General features: G+C 35.9%; 1 protein-coding gene across 2 annotated transcripts in view; it reads left to right on the top strand.

The window, feature by feature from the left end:
• The window catches only part of MALRD1 (MAM and LDL receptor class A domain containing 1), a 776,428-nt gene that overhangs the window by 233,272 nt on the left and 516,356 nt on the right, over positions 1-26,800 (top strand). For both annotated transcript variants that reach the window (XM_078450377.2, XM_078450378.2), the window contains exon 20: positions 23,354-23,441. In XM_078450377.2, the coding sequence (XP_078306503.2) occupies positions 23,354-23,441 (88 nt within the window). The remainder of the gene's footprint in view (positions 1-23,353; positions 23,442-26,800) is intronic.

Below are 26,800 nucleotides of genomic sequence, written 5' to 3' on the forward strand. Positions count from 1 at the left end.
TTTCTTTAACAGGGACCGATTTGTTTTAATTTTGCCATATCAGCTAGAATCAAAAGTATGTATGGAAGCATGCAGATGAATTTCAGTGAATATAGTGGTGACAATGCCCAAATAAGTGCCTAAGTAAATGACCTCCAACCTCTTACCTCTTGCTTTTCAGTGTTCCAAAAATGGAAATGCCAGCTTGTCCTGCCACATCTATAGTTAATAACATGATATTTTTAGCACTTTGTCACCTTTAGCATGTTTTTTCCTTTTCCTTACAGACCTGAGTTCTTGGGGTAAGGAAGAATCATTTTGTTTGAATAAAGACGTTCAATTATAAAACCTTTGTAAGAAGCTTTAAAAAATTTTAGTTGGAAACAAATAATTCTTCATACTGATTCCAACATGGTGAACCTTTGTAATTCTAGCATGTGTTAAGATGAAAAATAGATTTTATATCTTGTATGAAGCATAATGTAATGAAAACAAGATTGTAATGAAAAATGAGAATAACTCCAAATTGAATTTGCTTCAGTTTGAAGCATTGAATTAAAATGAATTGGCTTATATTGCGTCATGTTTATAAAGAATTTATCTTATTTCTTCAATGTTTCTTTTTTGGGGGGGGGAGAAAAATACCTTTGTAAGAAGTTTTCCTATTTGATTACCCCATTAATTACATTCATTTACTTTAAGATGCTTTTAATATGGAATTTTCTTCTTTTGTTTTTGATAAATACATGATTGTTATGCCTTTATGCTGAATTCAATATTTGGTGTTATACATGTAAAGCAAATTGAAGTTCTCATTTTTATAAAGTATAACTAACATACATTGATATATTAGTTTCAGGTGTACAATATAATGATTCAATAATTCTATGCATTTCTCAGTGCTCATCTAGATGAACATACTTCTAATTCCCTTTATCTGTTTTACCCATCCACCCACCCATCTCCCATCGGGCAACTACCAGTTCTCTGTATTTAAGACCGTTTTTTTGTTTGTTTGTGTGTTTGTCCCCTTTATCCTTTGTTCCTTTGTTTTATTTCTTAAATTCCACATATGAGTGAAATCATGTGATATTTGTCTTTCTATTACTGACTTATTTCACTTAGCGTTATACCCTCTAGATCCATCCATTATGGCTGAGTAATATTCCATTATATATGTATATACACACACAACCATATAATATTCCATTATATACATACATACCCATACCACTTCTTTATCCATTCATCTATGAAGGGACACTTAGGTTGCTTCCATATCTTGGCTAGTGTACATAATACTGCAGTAAACATAGAAGTGCACATATCTTTTTAAATGAGTCCTTTTCTGGCCTTTATTCAGATACTGAGCAGTGGAATTACTGAATCATATGGTAGAATTATTTTCAATTTTTGAGAAACATCCATACTGCTTTTCACAGTGGCTACACCAATTAGCATACCCATTAACGGTGCATGAGGGTTTTCTTTTCTCCACATCCTCACCAGCACTCGTCATTTCTTGTATTTTTGACTGTAGTCATTGTGAGAGATGTATAATAGTATCTCACTTTGGGTTTTAATTTTCATTTCCCTGATGATTAGTGATAGGGAGCATCTTTTCATGTGTCTGTTGGCAATTTGTATGTCTTCTTTGTAAAAATGTTTATTCCGATTGTCTGCTCATGTTTTAGTCAAGTTGTTTGGTTTTTATTTATTTGTTTTTTGGCATTGAGTTGTATACGTTCTTAATACATTTTGGATACTAACCCTTTATCAGATATGTCATTTGCAAATATCTTCTCTCATTCTGTAGATTGCCTTTTAGTTTTGTTGATAGTTGCCTTTCCTATGCAAAAGCTTTTTTATTTTGGTATAGTTCCAATAGTTTATTTTTTCCTGAAGAACTGTGTCTAGAAAAATGTTTCTGTGGCTGATATCAGAAAAATTACTGCCTGTGTTCTCTTCTAGGAGCTTTATAGTTTCAGGTCTCACATTTAGGTATTTAGTCAATTTTGAGTTAATTGTTATGTAGGGTGTAAGAAAACAAACTTTCATTCTTTTGCATGAAGCTGTCTAGTTTTACTACCACCATTTGTTAAAGATACTGCCTTTTTTTCATTATATATTCTTACTTCCCTGTTGTAGATTAATTGACCATATAGGTATGGGTTTATTTCTAGACCCTCTATTCTGTTCCATTGATCTTTGTGTCAGTTTTTGTGCCAGTACCATATTGGTTTGATTACTACAGCTTTGTAATGTATCTTGAAATCTGGGATTGTGATACCTTCAGCTTTGTTATTTATTTATTTATTTATTTATTTATTTATTTATTTATTTATTCATTTTTTCAAGATTGAATTAGCTTTGGGAATCTTTTCTGATTGATGTGGTTCTGTGCAAAATGTTGTTGGTATTTTGGTAGGTAGTGCATTAAAGTGGTAGATTGTTTTGGGTAATATGGATATTTTAACACTCTATTGGTTTTTCCAGTCCATGAGCATGGAATATCTTTCCATTTGTTTGTGTCGTCTTCTATTTCTTTCATCAACGTTTTGTGGTTCACGGAGTACAGTTCTTTCACTTGCTTGGTTTAGTTCATTCCTAGGTATTTTATTATTTTTGGTGTGATTGTAAATGGAATGGTTTCTTAATTTCTCTTTCTTATTAGTATATAGAAATACAACAGATTTCTGTATACCAGTTTTGTATCCTGTGACTTTACTGTGTTTATTTATCAGTTCCAATCAATTGTTGGTCTAATCTTTCAGGCTTTTTATATGTAATCTCAAATAAATATCAATACATTCAAGAAGTTTGAAGTCACGTTATGCCCCTTTTTTGAACACAAGTGTATGAAACTGCAAATCAGCCACAAGAAAAAATTTGGAAAGAATACAAATCCATGGAGGCTAAATGATATACTACTAAATAATTAATGTATCAACCAATAAACTGAAATTTAAAAAGTGCATGGAAACAAATGAAAATGAACACATAATGTTTCACAATCTTTGGGATGCAGCAAAATCTGTTCTAAGATGGAAAATGAGAGCAATATAGGCCTACTCAAAAATCTGGAAAAATCTCAAAGCCCTTAACCTTACACCTAAAGGAGCTAGAAAAATAAGAATAAAACCCCAAACCAGCAGAAGGAAAGGGATAACAAATATTAGAGTGGAAATAAATGAAATAGAGACTAAAAAATAATGGAGCAGATTAGTGAAGCCAAGAGCTGGTTCTTGGAAAAAAATCAACATAATTGATAAACTCTTGGAAGGACTTATTTAAAAGGAAAAAAAAGAGCACTTAAAGTCAAATGAAGGAGGAGAAATAACAACTGGCACCACAGAAATACAAAGGATTCTAAGAAAATATTATGAAAAATTATATGTCAAAGAATTGAACAACCTAGAGAAATGGATAAATTCCTAGAAACATACAACCTTCTAAAACTGAATCAGGAAGAAAGAAAATTTGAACAGACCGATTACTAGCAGTGAAATTGAATCAGTAATCATAAAACTCCCAACTAAAGTCTAGGACAAGGTGGCTTCACAGATGAACTCTACCAAACATTTAAAGAAGAGGTAATACTTATTTTTCTTAAAGTATTCCAAAAGTATTCCAAAGAAGAGGAACCAAAACTTCCCAATTCATTTTACAAGGCTAACATTGATCCTGGTACCAAAACCAGATAAAGATATTACAAAAAATGAAAAACTGCAGGCCAGTATGTCTCATGAACACAGATGGAAACATCCTCAACAAAGTATTAGCAAACTGAATCCAACAATAAAAATACGTTGACTATGATCAAGTGGGATTTATTCCTGGTATGCAAGAATGTCTCAATATTTGCAAATCAACCAATGTGATACATTAACAAGAGAAAGGATAGAAACCATATATGATCATCTAAATGGATATAGAAAAAACATTTGCCTTTTTTTAAATGTTTATCTATTTTTGAAAAAGAGAGAGAGAGAGAGAGACAGACAGAATCCAAAGCAGGCTCCAGGCTCTGAGCTGTCAGCATAGGGCCTGATGTGGGGCTTGAACTCATGAACTGTGAGATCATAACCTGAGCCAAAGTCCAATGCTTAACTGGCTGAGCCACCCAGGTGCCCGTAGAAAAAGCATTTGAGAGTATACAATATCCATTCATGATAAAGACTCTCAATAAAGTAGGTTTAGAGAGAACATACCTCAACATAATAAAAACCATATTTGAAAAACCCACAACTAACATTATACTTAGTGGTGAAGAACTTAGAGCTTTTCTTCTAAGATCAGGAACAAGACAAGGATATCCACTCTCTACTTTTATTTATCAAACAAACAAACAAAAAAAGAAAAGGCATCCAAATTGGTAAGAAAGAAGTAGAACTTTCACTATTTGCAGGTTTTTTTTAAAGTACTGGAGAAACAATATGATAAAGTGGAAATAACTTTAAGCCAGGAATTACCATACTTCAATTCATATGTTTAAAGTTTTTACTAAGGGACCTTGTGATCTTATAGATGTTCCTTAATCTTTCACTTACTTAATGCCTCATTAGAATAATGAAGTGATCTACAAACTATTTCAATTATAAAATTCTATAAATTCCAGTTGTTAAATTCACAACTGATAATTTTTTTTGTATATTTTAAGTCGCAACAATCTTTACTAGAAACTTAAACTTAGCTTTATCATATCTTTAAAGAAAGCTTTCCTTAATTTCTAGTATAAACTACTATAAATTCCAATTATTTTTAAGTATCTATAAAATATACTTAATATCACAGTGTGTTTTTAATTTCCTTTCAGATAATTCAAGTTTTATTCTTGGATGTCAAGAACTCTACTTTCATAGTCTTAGATAAGGCCATTATACTTCCTCTTTCTTTTTTATATGTGAAAAATATTGATATAATGAAAGGAAATAATTAATTTTCTGAAAGAAATGGAACATAAATAGCAAAAAATAACTTTTGAGGGGTGCCTGGGTGGCTCAGTCATTTAAGCATCTGACTTCAACTCCGGTCATGATCTTGTAGTTCATGAGTTTGAGCCCCGCATTAGACTCTGTGCTGACAGCTCAGAGCCTGGAGCCTGCTTCAGATTCTGTGTCTTCCTATCTCATTGCCCTTACCCCTGCTCATACTCTGTCTCTCTCTGTCTCTCTCTCTCAAAAGTAAATGAACATTAAAAAACTAAAAAAGAAACTTTTGAGTATAATCTCCCTGTATAAATTTTAACTTAGTTCAAAGGTAACCTTTTTATTTAAGTGTTAATTCATGTCTGTTGATACATTCATTTGTTCACTGATATTAGGTCCTACAATGCCCTAGGCACTGTGCTATTTGGCGAGGATACAAACATGAATGCTAGATGATTATTGTCTTCATAGTGCACACAGGGGACAAAGTGAGACAGAGACAAGCAAATAATTAAAATAAAAAAGGGAGTGACATCTGACTTAGCATGCTGGTTTCCATGAAGATGTTGTATGACTTATATCTTAAAGTATTAGGAGAAGACCATGTTGGGGTGGGGATCAGGGATTAAGGAGACAAGGAAACCTATGCAAATATACACACACTGGGGATAGCATGTTCAGGGCACCTGGATGGCTCAGTCTGTTAAGAGTCTGACTCTTGATTTCGGCTTAGGTCATGGTCTCGTTGTCCATGAGATTGAGACCCATGTTGGACTCTGTATTGACAGTGTAGACACTGGGATTCTCTCTCCCCTTCTCTCTGCCTCTCCCTGGCTTCCTCTCTCTCTCTGTCTCAAAATAAATAAACATTAAAAAATTAAAAAAAAAAAAGCATGCAAAGCATGCTCTTGTGAACAACCACTAAGCAGTTCTAGAATTCATGGTGCATAAAGCTTGAGGCAGGGAGAAGTTTACAGAAGCCAAATCAGGGAATGTCTCACATGTTGTGTTCAAGAATGAATGCATTGATCTGCAGGTGATGGGAGCCATTAAAGCTTTTAATCCATTAACTGAGTTAATCAGAAGAGAATTTTATATAGATTCACTTTAATGCCTGTGAGGAGGACATGTTTGAAGTAGGGCTACCATTAAATATATGCAGGCATATATAACATTAAATATACTATTAAATATATATCATAATATACTATACATACCATTAAATGTGTTATATATTTATATATTATATATATATAATGGCATATATATAGTGTACTATATACATATACATAACATATGTAATATATGATATGTATATTTTTAATGTATATATACACAAATATATATATTCGTCCAGGTGAGAGTCAATTTGGGCCTAAAAAGGGAACATAAGATAAAGATGGAGTGAAAAGGATTCAAGAAATATTTAAAAAGTGATGTCATTGAGCTTGCACATGTGACATAAATGAGGGGGAATGGTCAAAGATCATTCAGGATTCTGGTAGAGACAACTTTAGGAGCCATTGGTTGAAAGAATAGAGAAAGGGAGAGGGAGTTTTAGGGAGGAAGATGATTCGTTTCAAACATTTTAAAACTTTGACATTTCTGTGAGACATCAAAGTGGAAATGCCCAGCAAGTGCTTGGGAGAAAAGTCTGCAATTTAGGGCAGAGATACCTATGAAGTAAGATTTGGGATAATCATTCAGCATGTCAGTGGTAGTTGAAAATACAGAACTGGATCACGCAGGGAGAACATAGAGAATACATAAAGACAGCAGAAACAGGTGACTTTTCAAGCACACATTTTGATCTCAGGCTTTGACCAGATGGTGTCGGTATATATGCTTGAACTGGCCCCCATCTCAGGGTTCTGTCATAGTAGGAGGTGAGATACTCCTACAGGTGCAGCCCAGAAGTCTGGGAGAGTTTGTGCCCATGAGGCCATTCATGAGTGGGATGAAGCCCTTTTCTCCTCCCTGATTGAGAATTCTTAAATCATTTCTTAAGGTACCTCAGAAGGCCCATTAGGTCCTGGCACAGTGATAGACAAGTAATTAATCCTTATAAGCCACCCTTTCTTCCCTGTCTCACTCTGCCCATCATTCTTTCTGCCAGAGTTAATCTCTCAGATAAAATGCCATCTTTCAATACTTTCCGTCACATTAGGGAAAATAATTTTTTAATTCAATGTTTATTTATTCTGAGAGAGAGAGAGAGAGACCAGGGGAGGGGTAGAAAGAGAGGAAGAGAGAGACAAGCCCGGCACTGTCAGCACGGAGCCCAACTCGGAGCTCGATCCCACAGCATCATGATCTGAGTGGAGACCAAGAGTTGGATGCTTAACCGACTGAGCCACATAGGTGCCCCAAGGGTAGAGAAAATATTTTGATATTTTAGAGATATTTATATTTGGAGATATTTATATCTCTAAAATTAGGGCTAGTTCTACCTACAAAGCCACCACAAGCACATGAAATAGAAGATTGCTATGTAGAAAATTTGGCTTCACAGATGAAGTTGTAGTTTTCTAAAATAACTTAAATAGTATTGCAGATATCCTTTTCCTTTTTTGTGTGCCTCACCTAGGAGTTGCTTTCACCTAAGTGTATATTATATACAATGTATTTTTCATTTCACAAGTTTAGCTAGGAGTCTTAAAATTGCAAAGATCAACAGATATTTCCAATGCTTTTTTTTTTTTGCAGTTTTTCAATTGAGTTGAACACAAAGCTCTTAAATTTACTTTGATAGAAAAGAAATATGGATCCTAAAAGGGCAACTTTAAAAGAGTGTAGCCTTAATTATTCAACATTAAGCGATTTGTTAGCATATTTTTATATTTTTCAGTTATTTACTTAAAAACTCAGAGGTTCTAAAGGGCTTTTTCATTGTGTGATTGATTCTGACAGTCAAAACAGTTGTAATCTATAGCAGGCATTTGTGCACTTTTCCTACCAAGAGCTAGGTAGTAAATATTTTAGGCTCTACGGCTCTAGAGTCACTGGTAGGACTGTTCAACTCTGTCACTGTAGTATGAAAGCAGCTTAAGAGAACACAAGACAAGTTGGTATGGCTATGTTTCAATTAAAGAAAAAACTTCTTTTTTCCCCATAAGACTTCCAGTTTAAGAAAAAAACAAAAAAATATTTACAAGTTTGCTGAGCCGTGATCTTTATAATGAGTCCCTGTGGATTCCACAAGATTATTATATTGTTTCAATATATAATAGAAGAAGTGTGTTTTGCTGTTGTTGATGATCTTAGAAATTCTAAGTCATCCGTAGTCATGATTCTTTGTTGTTTTTTTTCCCAGGTTGCCACATTATCGGTTACTGCTTTCAACATAACTTTTGAATATTTTCAAGCATTATGATTTGTTTAGATTTCTTTCTTGTTTTAAAATTCTTTTTAATGTTTATTTGAGAGAGAGAGAGGGAGACAGAGTCCAAGCGGAGGAGAGGGAGAGAGAGAGAGGAAGACACAGAATCTGAAGGAGGCCCCAGGCTCTGAGCTCCAAGCTGTCAGCCCAGAGCCCAAGGCTGGGCTCGAACTCATGAACCATGAAATCATGACCTGAGCCGAAATCAGACATTTAACTGACCGAGCCACCAGGCCGCCCCTGTTTAGATTTATTTCAATGGTTTCATAATCATATAACCAACACTTGTAGGCCTTTTCTCTCTTACCTGGGAGAACAGAACACATTCATTAACTGAGAGGTATGTTGCTATATCAGTACCTCTTTGTCATCTAAGTTTGGGAAGACAGTTAAGCCTTGAACAACATGGATTTGGATTGCACAGATCCACTTATTCGTGGATTTTTTCCCATAAATACAGTAGAGTACTGTAACGGTATTTCTCTTCTTTATGACTTTCTTAATGTTTTCTTTTCTCTCGCTTACTTTATTATAAAAACACACTGTCTAATACACATAACATACAAAGGATGTGTTAATCATCTGTTTGTTGTTGTCAAGTAGTAGTCAAGGTTTAGTAGTCAAGTTTTGGAGGAGTCGGAATTTCTACCAGGATTTTCAAATGCAGAGAAGTTTGCTCCTCTGACTCCTGCACTATTCAAGGATCAACTGTATATACTAAGAAGAAACGGGGTAGAACCACTTTTCTGGTTCAGAAGGCTAAGATGTGGAGTGGCGGTTCTCTGATGAGCACATCTGTTTTATTTTCAGAAAGTTTAATAGAATAGATTGGAAAGAGGTCACTAACACAAGGATGAAGGAGATGGAAGAGGGCATAAAAGTGAGGGTTTGAGAAGGGAAACCTTCCTTTTAGCACGAAGATTCTTACGAATTACATGCAAGTGAATGTCCTCTTCTTAAGTTAAGCTGAAGGAATCCCTTTTAATCCGTTTGTTCTCCTACCTAAAAATGCATTCAAAACTAATCTGTAGTTTTCTAAGAATAGCCCTTTTACCCATATTTTAAAACACGTTAGGTGACATTCTTTTTTAGTACCACATTATGTCATGCTGTTCATGTATGATTTACTACATTTATTCCCCCACTGATTTCTTCCTGTGGTATCACCTTTCCTTGAATGCTTAGATGATTTTATGTAAAAATAGTTTTTAAGGGATTAGTGAGAGGTGAAACTTCCAATTTCCATGCAATTCAAAATTAGGAGAGCTCCAAGGCTAATGCCTTATTTTAAAAGGCCATTGCTTACTTGCATTTTCTTTCTTTTTTTAAAAAAATTGTTTTTAACATTTATTTATTTTTGAGAGAGAGGGAGACAGAGCATGAATGGGGGAGGGGCAGAGAGAGGGGAAGACACGGAATCCAAAGCAGGCTCCAGGCTCTGAGCTGTCAGCAGAGCCTGACGCAGGGCTTGAACTCACGGACCACGAGATGACCTGAGCCAAATTTGGACACTTAACTGAATGAGCCGCCCAGTATTTACTTGTATTTTCTGTAGAACTGGCAGACATGTCAATATGTCACTCAAAAGCCAGTTAATTTATATATATACACTTAGATTTTAGACTTACTTTGAGACTTAGTTATTGCAGACTTCATCTGCCAGACCAAATGTCAACTGATCATTCTGGATCTTGGTTTCCTTAGCACTTATGAAACTCTTGCAGCCTTGGGTGTGAGATGTCCCTGTCATCTGTACCTTCCTCAGGGAACAGTGAGCTGGGATGATCAGGACCCGGGGGGTGACGATGGTCTCTCAACTGATTTTAGTTAGCATTTCGGTAACTTGTGATTTCTGTCCATGAGCTTGAAGCATAGTATAAGTAAGTGTACCTTCAAAATCTTGGGAATGAAAAGCACATCTAAATAAATTCTATATTAAGTAGCTTTCATATTGTGTTAGTTCTAATTTTGTTTCAGTTTTAAAATGTCATTAAAGGAGATTGCTATTCCTTAAAAGCTTAAATGCTAAGAGCTCACTGTGAGACAGTATTATTTTAGGTATACTATAGGCAGCAGTGGAGAACTAGAGAAAACAGAATGGATTCTTAGGTAGTAGAAACTGAACAGGGAGCTTATCTAAATGGAAAACAGTTTTCTCCTAAGGCTTTAGTTGGCATGCAAGAGGCTACAAGATACAACTAGGAATCCTCCAGAGTTTAGGAAAAAGACAAAAAAATCCTTTTGAGCAATAAATAAATCTGTGCATAATATATGCTTTCTGGTAACATGATTGAATGGACAAAAATCTGGTTTAAGAGGCAGTCTTGGGGCGCCTGGGTGGCTCAGTCTGTTAAGTGTCAGAATTCGACTCAGGTCATGATTTCACAGCGTGTGAGTTTGAGCGCCGCATCAGGCTCTGTGCTGACGGCTCAGAGCCTGGACCCTGCTTTGGATTCTGTGTCTCCCTCTCTGCCCTACCCCGCTCACACTCTGTTTCTCTCTCTCAAAAATAAATAAACATGAAAAAAAAAAAAAGGCATTCTTATACTATGTTTTATCTCTACTATAAGGCAGACTATGTCTCTAGGGCATTTGTCTGTGTTTATATTCATACCCACATACATATATAAAATGCATATTAACACCTCATCTGGCAAAGGGCTTTAACTTTTCTAGGAATTTACCTTGTCCTTTTAAACACAGAATGTGGATTAGATTAGTAGTTCTGAAATTTTCCTAATTATCAGAACCATCTGATATTTTCTTTTAAGAAAAATACAGATTCTCAGTCTTTACACATATCATACCAGAAGCTCCAGAGGGAAGTCCTAAGAATCTGTATTTTTAACAAAAGCCCTTAGTGATTCTGATGGTAAAACAAGTTTAGGAAATATTGGATTAAATGATGTCTAAATTAGGAGCCACGGTTATTTTCACGTCTGAGTCTATTTTTAAAGTACCTGGAGATAACTTGTAAATGTGATTATTCCATTTAGCTTATCTCTCAAATGGCATCAAGGGGCCTATATTCTCTCTTAATTGCCTTAAAAAGACACTGACTTAGATTTAGTTAATGGAAGATAGTTGAATTATAATAACCTGATGTTTTATACTCCTAATACAAGCTTCTGTTACTGGTGAAGATTTTATCTGTGTGCTACACAAAGGACGCTATGCCTTTCAATCAGGTGGACAACTGACTATGTTAGCTTGGTGGTATGGTCTCTCCAGAGTATTCCACACCACCTTCCCTCTACTCTGTATGCACACTAAACGTGCTTCTGATCTTGGTTTTGTTCAAGTTGATTTCCTCTCCTGAAAACCTTGTTTGATGACCAGCTGACATAGGTATTGAGGCACATTTCCAGTTATGCTGCTGAATTTTATATTAATAAATTGGCATTTTTTGGTTTCTATTCTTTTTCTGTGACAAATGCCTGGGTCACTAAAGACCAGACTCAAGGTGACTGTACTGAGTTGCAGATATTGAGAGAAGGCTGGCAAGACCTTACTGTTTGTTTTCTTCGGCTATGGAGTGGCTCGGTATGAAGGAGAAAACCCAGATGTAAATTGATCTGGGATTTCCGACCCAGCACTCTAAAGTAAATTATTATTTGAAACACTGCTGGACACTAACTCGTTCTCTTGCAAAGAAGCCCCAGGGTAGAGACTGGCCACCAGAGGGAAGAACAAAATAGAGAACAAAGGAGAATTCAGGCTTATTTCCCATCAGTTGAAGCCGAGGTGTCTTGTGCTGGGGTATTTTCCTCAAGCAGAACTGGGACAAAGGGCCATCCAGCTGACCCACCTGAAAGTGCCGTCACAGAGGTTTTGATAACGAATTCCCTGTGTTCAAGGGGAGGTAATATACTAATTTGTCAGAAATTGATATCTCCTTTTTATTTTTATTTCACTTGGGTTGCAGGGACTTCCCGGATGTAAAATACAGTGTGGATTTTACTCTAGGTCTCTGTAGTTAAAATTATCCACTTTTCCAAGCATTTAGGGAGGGATATTTAATTACTGTGTGAAAGGGTGTGCAACAGCTGTGGATATTCCTGTCTGTTGTTCTTGTCATTCTGTGGTTTAGTGAGGTCCATTATATATTTTAGCCGAAGCATGAATATATGTGAAATCAGGGATTTTGATGAACCAGATTCCCCCTGCTGAAGCTACATTATAATGCCCATTATGTTAAATTTACCAATCCCAATACTCTCAAATATCTATTCAGCAATAAATAGTTGGGATGGTTACTCACATTTCCACATGTGGGTAATAAAGATGACTTCAAAATCAGATTTTAAGAGCATCTGCAAAGTGCCTGTGCGCCTAATAGTGGCAAACACCTAAAGCTATGTTGCAAATGGCGTATTACGTTTTTAGAGAGAAAAAAATGTAATTCAAAGCATTGGTTTCAAAAGCAATTACTATTTTAACTAACGTTATATTTTAAAATCTAACTTGGAAAAAGTGTTGGTTTTGAAGTATAGTGTAGAGGAAATCTCATCTATGGTAGGACTTTGAAGTATAAATACATAATGAATATAATGTACCATGAAAATTAAAGTATGACATGTTTGGAAGACATTATATTAGTAGGGTAACAGTGCTACATACTCAGTTGTTACAAATTTGTAATCAGAATTAATAATTATCTAGATACAAAGAACTATCTAAATTGATCTTGTATTATTTTCATGGATTCCCCCGTTCTTTAATTCCTATCAGTCACTGATTAGTAAACAGAAAACAAAAACAAAAACAAAACAAAACTTAGAAGCCTAATAAAGGGAAAAAGAAAAATGAAAAGTTAAATTTTGAGTAAAGTTTTTGAATTTTTAAAACTAGTTAAGAATTAGACTCTTTTGTGAACGTTTTGGACATCATTTTCCCTACAGAGTCTATATGTGGACCTATGGGTGAGTTATTTAAACCTTCTGGGTCTCATTTATTTAAATAGAAAATAAGAGTTTTGGGTTCCAGATGCTACGTGCTTAAATTATAGAATAAAAAAAAAGTTGCAAGACTGTCTGCAATTGAGATAGCTAACAAATACATGGAAATAAAATCCCTGTAACAAATGGAATGTATACTATTACAGAAAGAAAGTAATGATTCCAAAATGACTGAAGGTTAAATGGAAGAACCTGAAAGTGCAGATATATCTGCATTAGAAATGGAAAAGGGAGAAAAGCATAAGAAAGCTATGCAAATACAGGTAGAAGTTGAATTGGAATCTGGGAACAAGGCTGTGTAAAGAAGGGAAAGATCTAGGGAGTTGTAAAAGAAGAAAGAAGCAGAATTTGTCTATAACTTAGATATGTGGTGTGAAATACAAGGACAAATCAATATGTACTGTGCTTTTCTGTTTATATGATAATCATGTGTCATTTGAAACATGTGGGCAGTATGGTATTACATTATGAGTAACATCAATAGTTTTATTTTAATTTAAATGTAGTTGACATACACTATTATGTCTCTGGTGTACAACGTAGGGATTCAACATTTATATATACTACAAAGTGATCAACATGATAAATCTAGCTACCATCTGTCACTGTATAAAGTTGTTACAATATGATTAACTATATTCTCTATGGTGTATATTGCATCCTTCTGTCTTATTTTATAACTGGAAATTTGTACCTTTAATCCCTTTCCCCTATTTTACCCATCTCCCACCCTTCTCCCCTCTGGCAACCACCAGATTATTATCTGTATCTTTTTTTTTTTTTTTTTTTTTTTTAGATTCCACACATACATATACACACCACATATTCTTTATCCATTTATCTATTGATGGATATTTAGGTTGCTTCCACACCTTGGCTATTGTACATGATGCTACAGTGAACATAGGGGTATGTATATCTTTTGGAATTAGTGTTTTCATCTTCTTCACATGAATACTCAGAAGTGGAACTAGGGAGTCCTATGGTAGTTTTATTTTAAATTTTTTGAAGAACCTCCATATTGTTTTCCATTGTGTCTGTATCATTTTGCTTTCCACCAGCAGTGCACTAGGGTTCCTTCCCTAGGTTTCTCCGCATATTCACCAACACTGGTTATTTCTTGTCTTCAGTAATAGCCATTCCAACAGATGTTATGTGGTATCTTATTGGTGTTTTGATTTGCATTTCCCTGATGGTGAGTGACCCTGAGCATCTTTCTATGTGTGTGTTGATCATGTGTTTGTCGTCTTTTGAGAAATGCCTATTCAAGTCCTTTGCTCATTTTTTAAAAAAGATTTTTTGGGGACAGGGTATTGAATTGTATGAGTTCTTTATATATTTTGGATAATAACCAACCCCTTATTAGTTATTCCATTTGCAAACATCTTCTCTGATTCAGTGGGTTGAGCTTTCATTTCCTTGATGGTTTCTTTCACTGTGCAATGTGTGTGATATAATCTCATTTTTGCTTTTGTTTCCCTTGCCTGAGAAGATAGATCTAAAGAAATATTTCTGAGATCAGTATAAAAGAGCTTACTGCCTATGCCCTCTTCCAGCAATGTTATGGTTTCTAGTTTTACATTTAAATCTTTAATCCATTTGAGTTTACTTTTTAACATGGTATAACAAGGTGGTCCTGTTTCATTTTATGTGTAGCTATCCAGTTTTCCTAACACCATTACTCGAAGAGATTGTCTTTTTTCCCACTGCCTATTTTTGCCTCCTTTGTCAAAGATTAATTGACTGTATAAGTGTAGGTTTATTTTTGGACTCTATTCTGTTCCATTGGTCTGTGTGTCCATTTTTGTATCAGCGCCATACTGTTTTGATTACTATAGCCTTGTTGTATAGTTTGAAATCACAGAGTGTAATGCCTCCAACTTCCTTTTCTCAAGATTGCTTTGGGTATTGCAAGTCTTTTGTGGTTCCATGCAAATGTTAGGATTTTTGTTGTAGTGCCATGAAAAAATGCCATTGGCATTTTGATAGGGATGGCATTGAATAACATCAGTAATTTCAGTTGAAATTAGAAGTTGCATTTTTCCCTAAAAATATTCCGGTACTTGTTAAGTGTGTTTACAATGCTGTGTGTCCTCAATGAACCTCATGAAGCCCGTCCCTCAAGTCTCCTACAGGAGACAAACATTTAAATGTACAAATACTGATACAATTAAAAGTTATGAGAAATTTGTAAAGGGAAATTTCTTGAGCTTGTGTGAAGGCTTCTCTGAGGAAGTAACATTGAAAAAGGATTTTTAATTCGCAATAACTACTAGGTGAGTATTAATGGGATATTAAACCAAAGCAAAAGGCAAATGAGGGTTATTGTTTGGGTTTTAATCTGTGACCTAATTTTTGTTGCTTTAGGCCTGGGTCAGTTCTAAATTGCCACATAGAAGTAGGGGTTATTATTTGGAGCCTCCTTTCACACAGGAAGAATGAGGGATAGATGACTAGTGTTGCAAAAAGACATTGTATATGAAAATAATAAATTGCAGCATCACTTATTTTCCTCTAAGTATTCTCTTTAGTGGTGTAGGGGATGAAAAACTTGCCTGATTATTGGGTAAAAAATAGCATTTATGAATTTTAGACCTATGCCATTTAAATGAGAATTTCACTCTGGCATGTATGAACCAGTCACGAGGACAGTATTGTGTTGCATTCTATTAAAATCTTATTATACATATTGTATCATTTTTAAATGATAAAAACCTATTTTCATGAACTTTTAAATTAATAGTTCCAAACCTTCTTGACTTTTTTCTCTCTAATACCGACCAGGCTATTTTCAATTAAATGCTTCTTTGTAACCTCCAATCCAATAGGTTCCATAAATTCTTAGGACTGAAGAAATTGAGTACCATTTGTCCTCTTTCAAATAATAGATGAGATGTGAAATGGGTTGGATGGTATATGAGTCTCTGGAGGATACTTTAAAATAGGATGTGGGTTTGTAGAGTTTCAAGTAGCAAATTAGTTTAAAACTGATTAACGTTTCTCTTTTTTAAACTGAGGCATATTAGGCGACTGTATTGGAGGAGGGGGGACTCACCCAAATTTTGGCCCTTTTTGTACATCTGAAACCACCTGGAAAGAAATGTATCAGAGCAATTGTAGTTTGCCAACCCTTTCACAACCATGGAAAGCAAATCAATTTCATATGACTTGAATATTTAGAAATTATTTTTAAGGTTTCTGTTTCTTTCATTCAAGAGTAACAGAAAGAATTCTATCTAAATAAAGAAACATGAATGATATTTTGAATGACCTTATTTCCTCAACCACATTCCCCTTCCTTGATTTTTTTTTAATCTCTACTCTCAACACAACAGAAGCTCTGACGGGAAAAGATACTGTGGGTGTAAAAGGAGCTAGGCCAACGGCAGGTGGGTGGCCTTTTCTGGAAGACTACAACAAATTATGCCCATTTTGTTCCAAATAGTATGAAATTAGGTATTATGTAAGAGAAAAGGAGGCTGAGTTGATATAAACATTTTAATTTACACATACATTAAGGGGAGTCATGGTGCTTCCGCAAATTAAATGTATCAGCAGTGTAGCAACCATCCGTCTTCACTGTTGTAAGACAATTCTCCATAGATTTCTTATGTTCTTCACAGCTCAGCCTCTGAGTAAAGAGTGAATAGCTTTTACCCTGAGACATTTGCTCACTAATTCCAGATTAAGCATCCTCTCTTCCTTCCTCCTATCATCTCTCTCTGGAGTTGAAGAGAAGCAGGTGTACCAGCAGTTTATAAGAGCTAGGCTCCTAATGTCTGGGATCCTTCTCTATGGTACTACCCACTTCACGTGGAGGGGACACCTGGGCATCATCATGTTGCCCCTGGGAATTGCGGAACCAGTGGAAGGTATTTTTCTGGCTGGTGCTCTTTGCTGTCCCTCTAAATCAAGGACCTGGTATGTGTCTGTGAAACAGTGGCAGTCTGCCTTGTTAGTCTGCAAATAGGGTAAACTCTCAGATCCTTCATGGTCTTTGACCTAACATGCACAAGGAATTGCAAACTCAGATGCCTATAGGAACCAGGCAAGGGACAGGAATCGGGAGTCTGTCAGGTGTTAAATAATAAATGACAGCTGACACTCAGCCTCAGAGTTATGTTTTTGTTTTTGTTTTTAATTATAAAACTGAGCTTTATTATTGCTGCTTTCAAGTCCTTCACAAAGAAACATTAGTCATTATAGTTGTACCAAATAGCAACTCTGTAGCCAAGGATTTGCCAGCAGTTCCATTTTAGACCCTATTTTTGAAGATTTTTATATCAAAAGTAAAATATTTGCTTTAGGGTAAAATTGCAATGAGTATTCTCAACCCAGGAGCATGTTGCTTTGCTTCCTATTTTAAGAAAATCTTCCTAAAATGTTAGTTTTCCCTGAAGACTTTCATTTATATCTTACCTGATGTGAAGATTCTCAAAATTAAGGTTCAATTTATTAATTATCTAGACTCTAATTATAAAAAAGTGGCAATCTCCTAAACTCAAAATTCTCCTTCTAAGCTGTATGTGAATCATCCATGAAAATGGGAAATGAGGGTAGCATGGATAAATAAAGGACCTCATAAATTCCAAAACTTCATGTAGATTAGTAATTTTCTTCTTTCATTTTCCTGTTATTTTTTTAATATAATTTATTGTCATGTTCACTAACATACAGTGTATCCAGTGTGCTCTTGGCTTTGGGAGTAGATTCCTGTGATTTGTCGCTTACATGAAACACCCAGTGCTTATCCCAACAACTGCCCTCCTCAATGCCCATCACCCATTTTCCCCGCTTCCCCCACCCCTGCTTCCTTCCACCCTAGTTGTCACCATTTAGACTTTTCTGTCCTAGATGGTGAGAAACCAGCAGGATGGACTTTTTTTTTCTTCTTTTTGGTTACCATGGAAACACTTGGCATAATACCGAAGCACACAGTCATTGACGAATAAAAAAATCTTAGCAGGCCATATATGACATTGCCTGACATTAGCTCAAAAGAAATATGGTGAAGTATGGTAATAAGAAATATGGTGAAAAGCCAAAATAACAACAAAAATTTTGCCATGATTTTTTTCCCAAATAGGGTCTTACACAGATGAGTCAGACATCAGATGTTTTCTTTTAAGTAATTCTTTTATAGTGCTTGTCCTACTAACCTGTGTCCCAGCATGTTATTTCATCTCTGCTAGTGCTGTTATTTTATTTTTTATTATCCATTTCTGTGTTCAATGTATACACAATTTAGTTAGAGCTTTGTGGCCCATGTCTAATGATAAATGGTTTTCACATGTATATACAAATATACAAATTGGAAAACTCTAATTATTTTGCACTTTTTTTTGTATGTGATGTGGCCAGAAACATACAAGAAAAGAGATTCAGAAAACTAAAATTTGCTGGGAAGAAATCTAAGTTTTATTTCATAGAGTTTAGTTTCAAGGTTATATAAAAACTCCAACAATGATTTAAAAACCTTTTTACGTTGGGGCACCTGGGTGGCTCAGTCAGTTGACCATCAGACTCTTGATATCAGCTCAGGTCATGATCCCAGGGTCATGGAATCAAGCCTCTGAACATGGAGCCTGCTTAAGATTCTCTCTGTCCCTCTGCCCCTTTCCCCCACTCATGCTTTGTGTCTAAAACAAAGACAGCAAAACAAAACAAAACCCTTTTTTATGTTGAATCTATTTCCCTAAGTATTAGCCTAGAAAGTTTGGGATCCTAAAGTGGCTTTCTATGAGCCCCTAAAATTATAGGTTATGTGGTAAAATATTGGTGAGTTGTCTGAATGAGTTTATAGGAGTTTGGCTACCTCAGCTGTTAGTCAACTATAAAATGCATGGGAAAAGAGAATTTTATAATGTCTTTCATTTTCTTTGTTTCTGCATTTATAATTATGGAAATAGTAAATGAAAATAAGTGGGCATACTAAGAAGAGTAAGGAAAAACAGATACTCTCTGGAAAATTATTAGTGGATAGCAAGAGAATTTTCATAGCTAAATTTAAAAATACATTGAGATACTTGGGATTACTACGTGCTAATTATAAAATGCCATGCACGAAATTAGCAATTCAGGAAACAGTGAAAATACTACTTAAGATAATGATGATTTATGGCAATAAATAAAATAGAATAGAATAAATGTAAAATAGTATAGAATAGAATAAATGTAAAATAGTATAGAATAAATGTTTTTATTTGTTTATTGAGGTAGAGTGCATGTAATTAAAATTCACCTGTTTAGGTGAGCAGCTCTATGAATTTCAGCGAACTTACACACTTGTGTAACCACCACCACAACTAGGACAGTATTTCCATCATCCCCCCAGATTCCCCATTCCTTTTTGTCATCAATGACCTTCCTCCCCACACAGCCCCTGGCAACACTAATCTGATTTCTTTATCCGTAGTTCTTCCTGCTCTACATTGTTGTATAAATGGTTTCATCAAGCACGTAGCCTTTTGCGTCTGGCTTCTCCCACTTCGTATAATGCTTTTGAGATTCACAGCTGTTGTTATATGTACCATTAGTTTCTTTTTATTGCTGAGTGGAATCCCGTTGTAAAGATTTCCCATAAGTTGCCTTACTGTTTACCAGTTGAGGGATATTTGGATTGTTTTCAGCTTTTGGAGACTATAAATAAAGCTTCTATAAACTTTGTGAACAGGTTTTTGTTTGGTATGTCTTCATTTCTCTTGGATAAGCAATATTTATGTGTGGGATTGCCACATTATAGGGAAGTGTGTTTAATTTTAAAAGAAAGTGAAAAACCATTTTTCAAAGTGGCTGTGCCATTTTAGATTCCCATCAACAATGCATTGGAGTTCTAGATGCTTCATGTTGGGGGTGTGTGTGTGTGTGTGTGTGTGTGTGTTTGTATGTACACACATTTTAATTTCAAAGAAGTCCTTTCTTTCAAGTCTTTCTGAAGATGCATTATAGTAAAAATTGATATATTCTTGAATTTTGTGTTCTTTTACAAACACGGGATGGCTAAAGTAGTAGGTGTCAGGGGGAGTTAATGCCATTTTTTCTTTCTTATGAGTTAATTCACCCACATATATACATAGATGTGTCAGTAAATTGAAAATATTATAGTAAGATTATGATTAAATTGTGTGTTACACATATACAATGACAGTAGTTTCCAGATCATTTAAAATGTTTGGTCAGTAATTCAGAGATTCCTAAATATAGAGACAGATGAGTTCAGGCAAGTCTTTAGACCCTTGTTAATCTTTGGTTATAGTAAAACTAAAAGTTGCAATATAGTTGACAAGGCCATTCTGTCTTTAGTTGGAGCATCTAGATGTGGCAGCCCATGAAAAGAACAACTTAGAAGGGCTGGATGACTTTACAAAATTTCCAAGCCAGTGATAGTTCTAATGTAAATAGAATTGGTCTCTACAGATAATTCGGGTCATTTAGACCAAACTGGAATTTTCAGTTGCCCTTTAAGTAATTCAGTAAGGTACTAATGGCACTTAAGAGTGAAATGTGGCTTCTCTGATTTCTAAAATGGCAATACCGCCCTGCATACAATAATGTTTGTGTTTTAATATCCTTCCATTTATTCTGGGAAAAACACCAGAAATGAAAGTGAATTTTCCAGAACAGAGACACTTGGGTTTGTTCTTTTTTTGTGTGACTATTTTCTTAGGACTAGTTTCCTAGGCTAACATGCCAAGCTTTTTGCAAGACCACATTTAATATAGGGCAAAGGTAGAATTAAGCTTGAACATTCGTAACTTTTTCTCAAGATGTGATGTGTTATCAAATAGGCTTTTTTTTAAATGTCTGACTTAATTTAATATTCAAAAGAGGCTGGAACTGCAAATATACATGCAAACTGAGAGTTTTAGTATTTTAAGTGGAAGCTATTGTTTATTCTCAAGAATGCTAACATTTAGAGGGTTCAGAAATTGAATATATTTTGGCAAAAATTGTGATTACATTGTGTCTTAGTGCAAGACCCAAGTGTCTTCTGCCTCAAATTATTTTTGTGTCTTCTTATTGGTATCTAAATGTGAGACAAGCACTCTCAAAATGCTTCTCACGTAATATACAGTGAACTCCAGAAAAAAGCTTTGTGCAAATAGCATCCACTCGGATGCTACTTACCTGGTACGGCCCACAAATGAGAAAATTTGTAATTTTCACAAATGGCCCATTTAGAAAAAAAATTTTTTTAATGTGCATTTATTTTTGAGAGAGAGAGACAGAGTGTGAGCGGGGGAGGGGCAGACAGAGAGGGAGACACAGAATCCAAAGCAGGCTCAAGGCTCTGAGCTATCAGCACAGAGCACGAGGGGTGAGATCATAACCTGAGCCCAAGTCAGATGCTCAACTGCTCATTCGACTGAGCCACCTAGGTGCCCCTCAAATGGCCCAGTTTTTAAGTTTGTGGCTACATAATGGCAAAAAAAGAAATACTTTGGAACAGTTGAGCCCATACTCTCATGTGGAGCTATGTATGTGTATATCCTCCAAGTTAGCTTACAGATACTTTTATGTATAAGAATGGTACTTTCCATAAACTTTGAGATTTTGATATCAATTTTCTATCCTTTCTCAATAAGCTATTCTATTCATGAGCAGTGTGACAAAAGCAGTGTTTCTTATTATTTACCCTAATTTTTCCATTTTCTTGCATCTTCTGAGTCTTTGTTACAATGTCCTATGTTGTATTGCAGTGGGATAGACATACTGGTCCAGGGAATTTGTTAGTAATCAGTCTTTGCATATGCTTTTTTCCTATTGTTTACCCAACTGCAGTCTTTGTTTTTAATAGAACAAAAAATATTTTCTTACAGTGTGTTCTGCTAAATCCTGACTGCTGGTTTTTAGTTTATTAGAATAATTGTATGATTTCGTACTGAGTATTCTTTCTGCATTTTTGTTTTCCTGGCCTGTATTATTCTTTGATTCATGATTGTGGATAGCACTGCTAAATAAATGTTCCTCAGGCAATATTAGGTGGGTTATATTTGCCCATTAGTTGGATCCATAAACTTTTCCCACGTTGATTGATTTCCTTACTGACAAATTACGGAGAAAATTCTGGTAGTTCTCAAGAAACACTAGGAAGTTGGGGGAAGATGCCAAGAGGTTTGGGGTCAGTAATTTGATCTTTTAAAACTTTCTCCAAGTGAGACATCAATAAATCATGTGAGATAACTTTGAATAGAAGCACAGAATTTAAAAAAAAATGAAATAAAATTTCAGCTTCTACATATAGCATCTGTGAGGAAAAATGAAAACAGGAACGTATATTCACATAACAGTGGAAGAAAAAAATGTTTTTTAAGTTTGAGTTTGCTTGAAGTTCTTCATTATTAAACTATAGCAGGATTCCTATTCAGTATGCAACTGAATTTGCATAAGTATTAAAATAATTTATCATGATTAAGTCTATTATAGTAAATTTCAGCCCTAATCACAATCTGCCATATACTGTAGTGGTTTGTCAGTATTTCATATTTTACTGGAATTTTGGTGGAATTGCAGCTCCTGTAACAGCACAGATGTCATCTGAGTTCCCCATGATTAATGTGGTTCTGAAGGAGATCTAATAACCATTAGCCAGTTTCATAAAGTGTTACAGAATAAGGTCAGTATGGGAAAAATTTTAAAGTCTTAAGAATGTACGTTCTAGCAAGTACCTGTGGCCACAAATTGGATTCCTTGAACAATGAGGAGATTTAACCTTGGAAACAGATGAACTCCTTGGGCAAAGGTGGGAAGAGGAGACTGTGATTTGCCTTCAGATACTTAAAGGATCATGAAAAAATATGGCAAGTCTAGAACTAAAGGTTGAAAGTTATAGGGAAGTAGATATACATTTGATATGTTATAGTTTCAGAAAATCGCCGGAAACACGCTGGGCTTCATGGGTCTAATGGGCCCAAGAAGCAAAGGAGCTTCCTGTTGCTGGAAACATCTAGGTAGAGCCAAGGTGCCGACTAATAGATACTACTGGAATTTTTGTTTTCAGTGGTTCAGAAGAAAATTTTGTTTAAGTAAATTCTGATTTTTTTTCTACCATGAGTTTCCATAAATTAAAATCCTTCACAATATCAACAAATTTCTTATATTTTTCTTAGATTTTGGTGGAGGCTTCAGTAGGAGATGGCTTCACCGGAGACATTGCAATTGATGATTTGTCATTCATGGATTGTACCCTTTACCCTGGTAAGGAAGAATATTTAATTTTTTTAAAGTTTATGTATTTATTTTCAGAGAGAGAGAGAGAGAGAGAGAGCAAGCACGAGTTGGGGAGGGACAGAGAGAGAGGGAGAGAAGGAGTCCTAAGCAGGCTCTGCACTGTCAGCACGGAGCCTGACAGAGGACTCAAACCCATGAACTATGAGATCATGACCTGAGCCAAAGTCGGGTGTTTAACTGACTGAGTCACCTGGGTGCCCCAGGAAGAATATTTTAATATATGAGCATTTTCAAACCTGTTTACTTGGGAAAAAAAACTGTCAAGGAAATCAGTATTTCATTTCTGTAAGTTTTCTAAATATACCCTCACTTCTGTTCTACTAATCTGTTAACCCTGGGAGAAATTATTGAGAATCTGCTGGTAATTAGTCTTAACGTCTTTGCAAACATAGTACAGAGGTTTGAATCAGCTGTGCTTATGTCTCATCACATGGAAAACACTAGGAAATCACATCTGAAGTTAAACAGTAACATCATTATATTTGAGGGGTTATATAACCCAAACTGGTTGCCTTATAATTACATTGTTTTGGAGACTGTGTTAATCTCAGTTACCTTCAGAGATGTTTTACTGTCAGGTTACGTGAAATATTCCTAAGGATTGTTGTGAACCATTTCTTCTCTGTATCACACATTTCTTTTATTTAAAAACAAATATATGTTTCCCATATTTATATCTCCATTCTCAACCTTTAACCTGAAATCCATACTTCTATACTACCTACCTACTCAACATCTCAATTGAGATGTTTAGTAGACACCTCAAAGACGATAAAGGAAAATAGCCTAAAACAAGCTATGATAAACTCAAATAAAACTAACACCAACACCCTGGGTGAAACCCATTCCAGGCCAGTGCATAGTGCTCTAATAGGACTGGGCATCAAGCTCTTGGTGGATAATCCTGGTGCTGAGTTGGAGGCTCTTACATTGCATGGCAAGAGGGAGCAGTTTCCTTCCTGAAGGGATCAGAAGCATGTTCATTTAAAAATCAGTTGCAATAATCCATGTAGAGAGCACGCTTGAGTGCTGAAAAGTTCACCTTCATCCCTGAGCCATCACTGTAGTGTTATCGGTCAGAAGGGCACCAGCCTCTCCCAGACATCATCGGGGGGCCGATTCCAGTTGTCTTAGTTGTGTACATGTGACTCAGCTCTGTTCCTCTATCTCATCATCCTGGCAGGTTTAATGGCTTTAACTCCTCTGTGCAGTGGTTTCCACAGAGCTCTGCAGAAAGCCAAATCCTTCCCCGGATAAAGCCAGCAAAAAGGAGATCAGAATTCAACAATTTACCCTCATCTCTCAATGGCTGCAAGTAAATTCTTGATTACTAATTGGCCGCTCGATCCTGCCATTCTTCCATGCCTCCCTCTCTCAGTAAATGACAGCCTCTTTCTAGTTGCTTACTTTCATTACAAATCTGGTTAGCCACTAGCTTCAAATATATCCAAAGCTGACTACTTCTTAGTACTCTTCCCTTAGTGCCAGCCACCATCGTCTCTGCATGGATTGTTAGATTGTCTTTTAGATGATCTCTGCTTTTACCCCTGAACTGTATAATCGATTCTCAATACAGCAGGCAGAATGATCTTTTTCACACTTAGATAAGACCATGTCATCCTGTCTTCAGAGTCTACCAATAACATCCTATCACCTTCAGAGCCAAAGCCAGACTTCTGCAGTAGCTTCCATGACTGGTCCCCTCATCCCTTCTGGAATTCGCCTTCTACCACTGTGCCTCCACTTGACTTCTCTCCACTACAAGGCCTCTTAGCTAATCCTTCAACACTCTAGTCCATTTGTGCCTCAGGGCATTTACACCTTCTTTTCCCTCATCCTGGATTGTGCTGCACCCAGATATGCACTTGACTCCCTTCCTTACTTCTTTCTGATCTGCCCCAAAGTTTCTTCTTTAGTAAAGACCTCTCTGAACACTACACTACACTACATTACACACACATATACAGTTCACAGTCTCTTCCTTGTCTAACATTTTCTATCTCCTTCCCCTGTGTTATTTTTCTCTATAACACCTATCACCCTTATAGTTTTATTTCTGTTTTCCCCAACAGTGGTAACTGCATGACGGCAGGAATTTTATCTGATCACTGCCTTATCTCCAGAAACTTAAACAGTATCTGGCATGTAATATTACTCAATACACATTTGTTGGATAAATGGGTGGATAGATAGATGCTTTTATCTTTTGAAGTACTTTATATGCCTTTGGTATGTATTTTAGTTTATTATTGCTAGAATATTAATTATTTTTATGTGCAAGATTCTGTTATATGCCAGATTTGTTGAAAGCCAAAGCTCAGTGGCTTATAACTACAAGCATTTAATTTTTGCTCTCAACTATGTGGGTGGGCATAAAACAATAATGGAAAGAGTATATGTTTCTTGTCCATAGCTCTTTATAAATCTATAAAGCGAGCTTCAAGCTGTGTATTTCTGTTGCTTGTGTTTATCTGGGACCAAAGCTAAAGGATGAGGGTCTTATCTGACATTTTGTTGTCGAGCAGAAGAGTGGGAAAAAAGAAAGCGCACTTAACGCTTCTGGTGAGACGTGGTATGCATTATGTCTGCTCATGTCCAGTGACTGGAGCAAGTCATGTGGGCAAGCCTAACGAGGGGGAAGCATCCTCTACAATAAGAAGCTTGGCAAGGGTAGGGAATACAGACGGTCCTTATGAGAGAGAGAGCGAGAGCTGATAAATGGCACAATAATATAGTTTACCACTCATATGTATCATCTTATATAATCCTCTAACCTTTTAAGAGTCTAGAATAATGTCTAGTCCTTTGCAGGTGAAGAGATATTAAATGTTGGATAGGATTGATGTTTCTGTTATCCCAGTTTTATGGAGCAAGCTGAGAAGGGGATCATCCGCCCAAGGCTACCTAACTAGAAAGTGGCAAAGTACATCTGCTTCTTTGGACCACAGTGCTAACCACTGGCATACCACACATCAAATACACTAACCTCTAAAGGAAGACAATACAATTTCTACTTTATAGATACGAACAATTAAACCGCACAAGAGACCTGGATGAAAATACCCAGTTGAGGGAAAGAATGGGAGTTTCACTTAAGTGTGTTTGGTTTTAGTGACCAGGGTTTTCCCACATGGCCTCCAACTCTGAACTTATGGAGCATCACTGTGACCCCCGTGGCAGAGGGGAACATGAAAGAATACAGAAAGGGAAAACAAGTTGTGGTTGATCCTGTTGCTACTCCAGTTATCTTGATAATTAGATTCTGTGACCAATGGTTCCAAAGGAGAGGGAGAAGAGCTGCCAGACCTAGGGGCAGAGATGAGAAA

This window comes from Panthera onca, chromosome B4 (assembly GCF_046562875.1).
Source record: "Panthera onca isolate mPanOnc1 chromosome B4, mPanOnc1 haplotype 2, whole genome shotgun sequence".
In the NCBI taxonomy this organism is placed as follows: domain Eukaryota; kingdom Metazoa; phylum Chordata; class Mammalia; order Carnivora; family Felidae; genus Panthera; species Panthera onca.